This window comes from Balaenoptera physalus (assembly GCF_965194825.1).
Source record: "Balaenoptera physalus genome assembly, chromosome: 20".
NCBI classification, from domain to species: Eukaryota; Metazoa; Chordata; class Mammalia; order Artiodactyla; family Balaenopteridae; genus Balaenoptera; species Balaenoptera physalus.
In genome coordinates, this window is record NC_138901.1 from 18,401,777 (window position 1) to 18,413,427 (window position 11,651).

Consider the following 11,651-nt stretch of genomic DNA (forward strand, 5'->3'; position numbering starts at 1 on the left):
TGAGTAACATGCCCGACCCACACAGCGTGCTCTTAAGCAACCCCGTGGCCCTTCACTGGAGCCAAAGGCACTTATCTCGGGTTTCACTAGCCCACGTGGGAGCAGGTTCCGGCCAGCGTCTCCTGCGCCCAGAGACTGAGTCCACCGCTATACCAGCGTGCACCGCGACGCCGGGCTCTTCCGCACTGAGAGTGACTTTTCACTTTGCGCTTTCCTCACCTTGGTTTTGGCTTCTCAACCAAACTCCTGTCTGATGACTGACAAAGATGCACAGCCAATAGGAAGCCAAAATGTTCCGGAAGGGTCGGCCTCCCAGCCAATAGAGAGAAGGCAGCGAGAGTGGTTGCGCAGTGAGCCCCGTAGCCGGTTTGCTGGAATTGTGGCTATTGGAGGTCCTAATACGCCGCAATCATGGTGAGGTGGGGAGCAAGGAGAAGGGACACGGGGTAGGGATTGAGGAATGGGGAGGGGTGTCATGGGGAGTTTGGGAGGCGGAGAGGCCTGGTGGTCGATTGAAGGAAGCGGCTCCAGTTTGAAGGGGGAGCGGACCGCGGTGAGGACCGAGGCAGGGAATGGGGCTCCTCGCAGCCTCACAGCGCTAATCTCAGAGCTGGAGTTCAGGGCATCCAGGCGCCTCCAGAGTGGAGGACGATGCGTACAGGAGCCTCCGAATCAGGGGCTGCGCCGGGCCGCGTTTGGCCCCTCGCGCTGAGCCCTTCCGCTCTGTCTGCTTCAGTCTATTATGTCCTATAACGGAGGGGCCGTCATGGCCATGAAGGGGAAGAACTGTGTGGCCATCGCTGCCGACAGGCGCTTCGGGATCCAGGCCCAGATGGTGACCACGGACTTCCAGAAGATCTTTCCCATGGGCGACCGGCTGTACATCGGCCTGGCCGGGCTCGCCACCGACGTCCAGACAGTGTAAGTGTCGGGGGTCCCCGCCTACACCCAGGCTTCTTCTTGGACCATTCTTGCCTAGCGGCTTGAGTGGCGTGGGTGTTAGTCATCTACTAAACAACATCAATGAATCTGAGACTTTGCCGAACACCGTAAGCAATAGAGTGGTGTCCTAACCAACTTAGCAGCATTTACTCTGTGCCAGACACTGTGGAAAGCACCTTACATCCATGGACTTTAATCCTCTTAACCACGTTACCATGTTGTTGTCCCATTTTGCAGATGAGGAAACTGAGGGTCATAGAGAGTGTATTGCCCAAGATGTAAGCTAATGAATGACCCCCAGGATCCCAATCTCTGAGGCCAAAGCCCATGCTCAGCCCCTAAAGAACTTCAGGTCTAGTTGGGAGAAAAGGCAGGCATACAGAAAGATAACTAACCCATAATAAGCTGGTGCATATTAACTGCTAGAGTAGTTACCTAGTTGACAGTGGTTCTCTGAGAGAAGGGAGAGTCTGGGAGATGAAATAGGTGGCTCTTGTGATGGTCCGGGTGTGAAGGTTGTGGTTCTGATGGGGTGGTGAGGTGGGAAAGGAAAGGAAGGCATTTCTGAGAGTTGTTGCTGACCAACCTTAGTGGCTACTTGGATATTGTGAGGCCAAAGAGTTAACCATTGAAGTCGGGGTTCGTGTCTTTTTTATTTGTTATTAGTATCTATTCTAGTACTTGGCATGTAGGCACTCCAGAAGTGTTTTAAAGATGATTTCTGTTTTGAGCATGTTGACTGAAATATAGGAATTGGGAAGACTGGTTTTAGGGGAAAGGTGATGGCTTTGATTTTGATACCAATTTTAAAGGGACAAGGCAAGCCAAGTAGAAACATCTTCTGAGCAGTTGGGGTCTTGAGATTATATCTCAGGGCTGGATAGACATTGGTGATCTGTTAAATCTATGGGAACAGATTCTGGAGAGACAAAATATACAGAGGGAAAAAATAAGCTGCAGCTCCAGAGCTGAACTGTATATTCAGCAGTTGGGGAAGAAGAGAGGCCAGTGGAAAAGAGGGTCAGCGTTTCAAGAGGGAAGATGTGGTCACAGGTGGCCTAAGGAGCAGCAGTTCCTAGACTTTGTTCTGAGAAGGTTGATAGTTCACTAAGGTGGGTGGGAGCTTGTCAGAAAATTTTCTCTCTCATTTCCCTGAAACCTCTCTAAAGTCTCAAGAACAATATATTTTGGAAATTCTTCCTGAAATCTAACCCAACCAGCCCTTTTTTTCCATTATTGGTGGAATCAGAGAATGATAGCTTAGCATTCCTGTCAGTACGAAGGCCCCCATCAGCCTTCCTCTCTCCAGTCACTGCTGTTCCCTTCACACTATTTCCTTCTCTTCAGGAGCCTCTTCTCACCGAGTTTGCATGTTTGTGGGCAGTAATTGCTAACTTCACTGGGCCTCAGTTTCCTCACCTGTATGATGAAGCTTAGGTCGTGTCTAAGGCTCTTTGTTCTGGTGTCCTGTTACTCATTGCTCTGCTTGCAGCATGTGTGTCACTGGTCTGTTCCCTGCAGGGCCTATCCCTGGGCTCTGAGATGGGACTGGAGGAGGTGTGGCCTACTTTCTTAGGCGCCTTTCAGTCCCTTAGTGCAGCAGCTGCTGCTTATTAACACCCATACATTATCTCACAAAATAAGGTGACTTATTTTGTGCCTATCTTAGGGATGGAAAAATTGAGTGGTAAGATGAAGGCTTAGCCCAGCTCAGCTCTCTCAGTTCACTGCTCTTTCTACTGTAAGCTGCCATCACTGTGTCTGCAGGCAGACACCTGCTCAGAGTGTACTGTATAAACTATTCCTCAAAAAAGGGGGGGGGAGAATCCACTTCTTAACTCCCCTTTTCTCACCCTAAAAAAAAAGTATGAGAAAAAAGGTTAGCAGAGTGGCATGTTTATGGGTAGAAGTGTTGGACAAGACTGAAAAGCGGATGTGAGGCTGGACTTCTGGTACGAAAATCACTGGCAGATGGGGAGGAGTCTCTTGGCAGGGGCTGGGATTGTGTGTCTCCTTAGGCACCTCCTGACCTCCATGAGGCGGACACCAGGGGACACTCAGCAATGACTTACTCACTTTTCTCCTTTTACCACAGTGCCCAGCGCCTCAAGTTCCGGCTGAACCTGTATGAGCTGAAGGAAGGTCGGCAAATCAAGCCTTACACTCTCATGAGCATGGTGGCCAACCTCTTGTACGAGAAACGGTGAGTAGAAATGTAGCCTGGGACACGGGGAATGCAGAAACCTTTGACTGGGCAAGTAGTGTGGAGGGGGCACCCAGGAAGGAGATTCCTCCTCGTTGACTCATTTCTTATTTGCTGGATAGTATCCTTATTTTCTGGGTCTTTTCTGTGGACCTAACAACCAAATAGGAAAGAAAGGGCTACTTCAGAAGAAGGCAGGGAATGCAAACAGCAAGTGAAGTTGCTCCCAGGAAACAAAATTAACGCTACCAAAGTGTGCCCTGGCGTCTCCCAGCCGGGAGCCACCCTTACCCAAGAGCTTATTCTGTTGTCATTAGATGCTCTGGAATACACGGAACCTAGGAATTGGGTATGTTAACTTTTAACATTTGAGGACTTTATGAAGAGAAAAGAAGGGGCCCCTAACTGTAGAATTCAGTGCAGAAGCTGGGATGAAATTGAAGGGAGAACCCTGTGGGTACTTTCCCCACCCACCTCTGGGCAGAACTGGGTGGCAAATGGGAATGTAAGTTGATACAGCCACTATGGAGAACAGTATGGAGGTTCCTTAAAAAACTAAAAATAAAACTACCATATGAGCCAGCAATCCCAGTCCTGGGCATATATGTGGAGAAAACCATAATTCAAAAGATACATGCACCCCAGTGTTCACTGCAGCGCTATTTACAACAGCCAGGATATGGAAGTAACCTAAATGTCCATCAACAGAGGAATGGATAAAGTAGATGTGGTACATATATAAAATGGAATATTATTCAGCCATGAGAAGGAACAAAACTGTGCCATTTGCAGAGACGTGGATGGACCTAGAGACTGTCACACAGAGTGAAGTAAGTCAGAAAGAGAAAAAGAAATATCGTATATTAAAGCATATATGTGGAATCTAGAAAAATAGTACAGATGAACCTATTTGTAGGGCAGAAATAGAGACACAGACGTAGAGAACAAACGTATGGACACCAAATGGGGAAAGGAGGGGTGGGATGAATTGGGAGATTAGGATTGACATATATACACTACTATGTATAAAATAGATAACTAATGAGAACCTACTGTATAGCACAGGGAACTCTACTTAATGCTCTGTGGTGACCTAAATGGGAAGGAAATCCAAAAAGGAGGAGATATATGTATACATATAGCTGATTCATTTCATTGTACAGCAGAAACTAATACAACATTGTAAAGCAACTATACTCCAATAAGAAATTTTAAAAATGGCCATTTAAAAAAAAAAAGACTGGGTGGCAAGAAGACAGGTTAAGCTTTTTTTCTGTCCTTTTTTTTTTTTAACTTTTTATTTTGAAATAATTTTAGACTTTATAGAAAAGTTGAAAAAGTACTCTTTAGCTTTCAGAACTAAGTTTTTGCCATTTCCATACCTGGAGCAATATTATTGTCTTTTTACTATTAAAAAATAAACAAAACAAATGGTTACCTTTTTTTTAGGTTTATGTTAATATCTTCAGCTATGAATTGTCTGCCATATGTAGTAACCATGTTTATCAATATCCCAAATTGAGAAAGGCTTAACAAAAGATTTTTTAAAACTGGTTCATGGGGGTGGGGGGAGAGGTCTTTAGTTTTCTTTTTTTTTTTTAATTTAGGTGTAATTGATTTACAATATTAGTTTCAGATATAGGGAGGAAGTCTTACAAAGTTGTACAGATTAACTCACATTTAGGTATATATTTAATGGCTCATGTTTACTCAGCAAAAATACAGGACATTGAGGCTGACCTGGAAAATTCTAGATTCTTAGCTACTGTAACCAGGAGCTTTCTCTACAAGCCCAACTGAAATAATTGATTTTCCAGCAGGATAGGCTAATGCAGTGATTTGCAAAATTGAGCCATGTACAGACCCTTTTTAAAGTATATAACTTCTCATGGACCCCAGAGAATCCATCCAAGCACCTCTGTGAAACACTGCCAGCAAAAAGTAAACACTGACCTTTAGGTGGTACCGTGATATCAACATGACTGGAAGTACAAACGCAGGCCCTGAGACATGTTGTATTTAGTTTTAAGGTTGTTACCCAGATAGTACAGGACATTCTTATATTAACTTTGTTTTCGGTTTATTGAGAGGAAAATACAAAATTTAAGATTTGTTAGAGAAATTTGATACCCAGGGATCTGTTTGAGAAATGCCAGATCAAAGCACGCTACTCCAACCTCTTCTTCCATCTTACAATTATTATTTTTTTTATTTAGAATTAGTTTTTTTTTTTAACATCTTTATTGGAGTATAATTGCTTTACAATGGTGTGTTAGTTTCTGCTTTATAAAAAAGTGAATCAGTTATACATATACATATATCCCCATATCTCCAGAATTAGTTTTTACAGAGTTGTAACTTAAGATCATGCCAATAGAAATTACTGAGAGCTGATATAAGACATGGAAAATGTCTGTTTACTTACTGTTTCTATTGAGGATAGTGGCCATTACTTTTTGAGTATTTTCTGTTTTCTATCTAAATATCCCTAAGATTGATTCTTCTCAAAGCTCAGGGTCTAGAACAAGTTTCTGATAAGCTGTTATTTCCTAATGGCAAACAATGAAAATAACCCAGCTCACTGAGTATCCTTCTTTGCTTTGCCTGCTGGGAGACTCAGAACAAAACTTTGTGTTTCGTCTGAGTATCTTGTATTCTTGATTTTGGGGTTGGTTTTTTTTTTTAGTTGGTGCATAGGAAGAACTTTTTTTTTTTTAATTAATTGAAGTATAGTTGAGTTACAATGTTGTGTTTCTGGTACAGCAAAGTGATTCAGTTATACATATATATACATATTGTTTTTCATATTCTTTTCCATTATGGTTTATTACAGGATATTGAATATAGTTCCCTGTGCTATATAGTAGGGCCTTGTTTATCTATTTTATATATAGTAGTGTGTATCTGCTAATCCTAAACTCTTAATTTATCCCTCCCCACTCCCTTTCCCCTTTGGTAACCATAAGTTTGTTTTCTATGTCTGTGAGTCTGTTTCTGTTTCATAAATAAGTTCATTTGTGTCATATTTTAGATTCCACATAAGTGATATCATATGGTATTTGTCTTTCTTTTTCTGACTTACTTCACTTAGTATGATAATCTCTAGGTCCATCCATGTTGCTGCAAATGGCATTATGTTTTAGCGGTTTGGTTTTATTTTTCAGTGTTTTTTCTACAAACTGCTTCAAATCCTTTTTTGAAAGCAGTAAAGGTATAGGTGTATAAATAGAAGATTGAATGGTGATAGGACCTGGATGAGGATAGGGAGAGTAGATTAAAAAAAAAACAACAACAGAATTCCCAAAGAAAGGAAGAGGAAGAGAGGGTCAGGGTGAGGAGGATATGAAGGTAAGTGTCAGAGAAAAGAAGAAAAAGTCTTAGAGCATTGCTAGATGCCAGGAGAGAGGGAAAGGGGATTGTCCCAAACGCGCCCTCCACTTTCCTCCCTGGGTCTGGGCCGGGGCCTTGTCTGAACAGGCCTGAACAGGAAAGTGAATGTTCTTGAGCTCCTTTCTCTCTCTGCTCCTGGCCCCCACAGGTTTGGGCCCTACTACACTGAGCCGGTCATTGCTGGATTGGACCCGAAGACCTTTAAGCCCTTCATTTGCTCTCTAGACCTTATCGGCTGCCCCATGGTGACTGATGACTTTGTAGTCAGTGGTACCTGCACTGAACAAATGTACGGGATGTGCGAGTCCCTCTGGGAGCCCAACATGGTGAGTTGGTGGCATGGAGCAGGGCTGGGTTCTGAGGTGCCCACCCCTTGGCCATCAGGGGAAAATGTGTTTACCTGGCAGGTAATGGGAAGAATGGTGCAGGTAGGAGAGAAAGCCACAGCTGCTGAGCCTTGGAAGGGTGTCTAGAAACTCCATCTGCCAGGGCCTTGGCTCCCAGGGAGAGCACCTTCCATGAAGAGACCTCAGTCAGATATTTGCTACAACAACAAATAATTCCCCACGTTGGGTTTACAGGGTTCTCATATCCATTCATTGAACACACAGTTAAGGTGTAGGGTTAGGGGCAGCTCAGAAGAATGGGCTGTGGAGTCAGGTTGTCTGGGTTGGAAACCCAGATCCACCTACCATCTCATTAGTTATGTTCTGGGTAAGTCACTTTACTTCTCTGTGCCTCCACTTCCTTAGCTGTAAAATGGGGATAATAATAGAATCTATCTTATGAATCTATCTCACTCATATCTTATGAGTGGTGGTGTGAGGAAATCACCTGGGAAGACTGGAACAGTACCTGACAGGGTTGGCTGTTGTGCCAGCTCTGCCAGGCTCCGGGGAAACCAGATAGTCTGTCTTCAAGGGCTTATTGCGGTCTAATGAAACAAGACAGACCCACAAATACCTGTTGAAATGAAGTTTGCCAGGAAGAGGAGGAAAGAAAGGGCCTGGTTGGCAGAAGGAACAGCCTGTGCAAAGGTCAGAAGTACAGGAGGGGCCCAATGTGTTTAGTGACTGGAGAGAGCTTGCTGTGGCTGCTGGAGTGTGGGCAGAATGTGGGGCGAGAGGAAGGAGGAGAGTGAAATCAGGATGAGACTTGGAAATGCCTTGGATGCCACGCCAAGCAGTTGGAACTTTTTTTTTTTTTTTGAATTTTTGAATTTTATTTTTTATACAGCAGGTTCTTATTAGTTATCCATTTTATACATATTAGTGTATACATGTCAATCCCAATCTCCCAGTTCATCCACCATCACCACCCCCCTGCCATCTTCCCCTCTTGGTGCCATACATTTGTTCTCTGCATCTGTGTCTCTATTTCTGCCCTGCAAACTGATTCATCCGTACCATTTTTCTAGGTTACACATATATGCGTTATTATACGATATTTGTTTTTCTCTTTCTGACTTCACTCTGTATGACAGTGTCTAGATCCATCCACGTCTCTACAAATGACCCAGTTTCGTTCCTTTTTATGGCTGAGTAATATTCCATTGTATATATGTACCACATCTTCTTTATCCATTCGTCTGTCGATGGGCATTTAGGTTGCTTCCATGACTTACCTGGCTATTGTAAATAGTGCTGCAATGAACATTGGGGTGCATGTGTCTTTTTGAATTATGTTTTCTCTGGGTACATGCCCAGTAGTGGGATTGCTGGGGCATATGGTAGTTCTATTTTTAGTTTTTTAAGGAACCTCCATACTGTTCTCCATGGTGGCTGTATCCATTTACATTCCCACCAATAGTGCAAGAGGGTTCCGTTTTCTCCACACCCTCTCCAGCATTTGTTGTTTGTAGATTTTCTGCTGATGCCCATTCTAACTGGTGAGAGGTGATACCTCATTGGAACTTTTTCTTTTGACATGGTGTCAAAGGCAGTAATAGACCTGAGGAACCAGAGGCCTGCAGGTCGGTGCGGCACTGAGGTCCTGAGCAAAGAGAGTAGCAGTGGGGGAGCGGGGCAGCCAGAGTCTAGAGTACTTGGTCTCTTAAAACAGAAGTGAGGGAGGTGGAGATGCTGAGGACATTTGAGTTTTCTAGCTAAGCCAACCAAGATAGAGGAGGTAGTGGATGCAACAGGTCTGGGGGGAAATGGGTTCATGGTTGGACAGGTTGAGTTGTGCAATACCTCTGAGCCACCCAGGAGGAGAGTCCATGAGACAGCTGGTAAAGCACATAGGAGCCACGGGGATTCTTCCCCCATTTTACAGAAGAGGAATTGAGGCTTAGCGAAGGGACATTGACTTGCTCAAGGTCACACTGCTGGTTAGCGGAGGAAGCGCAGGGCTTGAACTATATCTTATGTAACCTTGCTGCCTTCTGAGAAGGAGCTGAGGGGGCTTCTCGCATCCAGGGAACCATCCCTCACTCCAGACACGGGAGGGGCCAGAGCTGGGCACCTTGAGCCTAGAGAAGAGAGAGTTAAGGAGCCAGACCAAGTGAGGGTCCAAGGCTCTGGGGATTGAAAGGTTTCTGCTCTGTCGGCAGGATCCAGAACACCTGTTTGAAACCATCTCACAAGCCATGCTGAACGCTGTGGACAGGGATGCAGTGTCTGGCATGGGAGTCATTGTCTACATCGTGTAAGTGTGCACTGGGAGAAGTGTGGAAGCTTTGCAGACACGTGCCTCTCCCCTCCTGCACAAACACCCCATCTTCCCAGCCCCCTAGTCAGGTGTGAAGTAAGAAAGGCGCTTGCAGCAGGCCCGGGAGAGCAGAAATCTATGCTTCCTAAGGGCGGCAGCTAAGGTGGGAGCCTACCCAGACTCCCCTGGCCTCTGTCCGGTGAGGCTCCGTGTCCCCGGGTCTCCTCCCCTTGCTCACAATAGACATCTCTTTCCCTCCTGAACACTGTCCCCAAAGTCTCAGGGACCTTTGTGGGGATGAGCCACAGCAGAGCTACTGCAGATTGATCAGAATAAATCCTGGGTGGCTCCTCTCCTCTCCCAGCTCACACCAGCACGGAACCCACAACTGTGTGGTGTACTGAGCCCTGGGAACGTTTTCCAACCCCCCAGCCAGATGCCTAACTGCCACCCTCTTTCCCTCTTACTTGTTTGGGGCTGTCACCAGGAACCTGGTATCCTCCCAACAGCTTTCCTTGGGAACCTCCCAGAACAAGCATTTGGACGCTTTTGTTATGGGGTAACCTGCTTAATTACCGTGAAAAACAGGCTGGGGCTAATACAGAGAATTTACCACCCCAAGGATCTTTTCCCTTCACTGGAGTGAGACACCTCACACCTCCGTCCTAAGTTACTTGTTCTCTAGGCCTGGGGAGCTCCTTCCCTGCTTTGGAGCGCTTCACGCTCCAGCCCTGAATCATCCCAACTCTTGACGGCTCCACCTATGGAAATTTCTCCATTCTCCCCTTCCTCACCACAGGCCAGGAAAACAAGCTAACATTAGTGTAACATGGGCAAAACAGTTAACCCCAGAGTGAGGACAGCTGTTCTAGTTTGTCTCGCAGTCTAGAATGGGTGTAGATGTTCTGTGACTTTCTCCCTCTGCAGTGAGAAGGACAAAATCACCACGAGGACACTGAAGGCCCGAATGGACTAACTCTGTTCCTCCCAGAGCCCACTGTTTTTTTTCTTTTTTTTTTTGTTTTTTAAATAAAAGATTTTCTTTCACTCCTGCTTGTCTTTGAGTGTTTTACCACAGATCTCTGTCCCCACTTGGGCAGTTACAGATAGCTACTCGGGGTATAGCTCAGCCCTCAGGTTTTCTTGACTTGCAGCGTGCTCCACTGGCCCACCAGTGGGGATAGTATCTACAAATCACTTGTTGGGTACCTGCTATGTGTTCGGCCCTGCACAAAGTGCTTTACACATTCTAGAATTTAATCATCATATTGACTCAAGGTAATATACATTAATTATCCTTGTTTAATGACAGTTCAATAACTTGCCCAGGGCCACTTTGTGGTAGGGCAAAGATGTCAACCCATGTTCCATTTGACTCCAAAGCTTAGCATCCTTTTTACTCAACTCTTGGAAAGCCCTTAAATCTTCTTTGTTTCAGGTAGAAATTTGGCCAAGTATCCATAAGTAATATCCTTGCACATCAGTGTTTCTTTTTTGTATGGGTGTGTTTTTTTTATTTTTTATTTTTGGGTGCATTGGGTTTTCGTTGTGGCGCACAGGCTTCTCATTGCGGTGGCTTCTCTTGTTGCGGAGCACGGGCTCTAGGTGCGCGGGCTTCAGTAGTTGTGGCACACAGGCTCGGTAGTTGTGATACAGGCTCGGTAGTTGTGGCTCACGGGCTCTAGAGCACAGGCTCAGTAGTTGTGGCGCACGGGCTTAGTTGCTCCGTGGCATGTGGGATCTTCCCGGACCAGGGCTCGAACCCGTGTCCCCTGCATTGGCAGGTGGATTCTTAACCACTGCGCCACCAGGGGAGTCCCCACATCAGTGTTTCTTAACCTTGGCTGCATATTAGTCACCTAGGAAGCTTCTAAAACAGGTATTTTGATCCCATCCCTGATTTATTTGGCCTTTTAAAGGGGCCTGGGCACCTCTTTTTTCAAAAAGTTCCCCAAATGATTCCAGCTTGCAACCTGTAGCAGATGCCCTAATAAGCAAGTAGTTCCTAAACTTTAGCCTCCATTAGAATCATCTGGGGCGCTTGTTAAAGCAGGGGTCCCCAATCCCTGGGCCTCGGACCAGCGGGCGAGTGAGCGAAGCTTCATCTGCCGCTCCCCATCGCTCGCATTACCGCCTGAACCATCCCCCCCAACCATCCGTGGAAAAATTGTCTTTCATGAAACTAATCCCTGGTGCCAAAAAGGTTGGGGGTCACTGTGTTAAAGCACAGTTTCTGATTCAGAGCTGCAGAAAGCCCTAAGAATTTATGATTCCCAGGTGCTGGTCCAGGACCACACTTTGAGAACCACTAGATTTTAAGCTAAAAGTTTAGATGGAGAACCGGAGGCACGTAGAGGTGACTTGTTAAGTCAGCAACATAGCTAGTCAAGAGAGAGCTAGGACAGGTGTGTCGGGTGTGTGGCTCCCAGCAAGTGTTGGTTCTACGCGGCCGGAGAAGTGAGGGGCT

General features: G+C 45.6%; 1 protein-coding gene across 1 annotated transcript; it reads left to right on the forward strand.

The window, feature by feature from the left end:
- The first annotated feature begins 271 nt into the window (after positions 1 to 271).
- On the forward strand, positions 272 to 10,231 carry PSMB3 (proteasome 20S subunit beta 3). The gene is made up of 6 exons (XM_082442395.1): positions 272 to 414; positions 737 to 921; positions 3,038 to 3,145; positions 6,684 to 6,861; positions 9,087 to 9,181; positions 10,112 to 10,231. The coding sequence occupies exons 1-6, from the start codon at positions 412 to 414 to the stop codon at positions 10,158 to 10,160; spliced, it is 618 nt and encodes a 205-aa protein (XP_082298521.1). The 5' UTR covers positions 272 to 411; the 3' UTR covers positions 10,161 to 10,231.
- Positions 10,232 to 11,651: the final 1,420 nt, after the last annotated feature.

Excerpts from the sequence above, each read along its gene's own strand:
- PSMB3 (XM_082442395.1), top strand. Across the intron at positions 922-3,037 it reads GCCACCGACGTCCAGACAGT|TGCCCAGCGCCTCAAGTTCC; the intron begins GTAAGTGTCGGG and ends CTTTTACCACAG. Across the intron at positions 6,862-9,086 it reads CCCTCTGGGAGCCCAACATG|GATCCAGAACACCTGTTTGA; the intron begins GTGAGTTGGTGG and ends CTCTGTCGGCAG.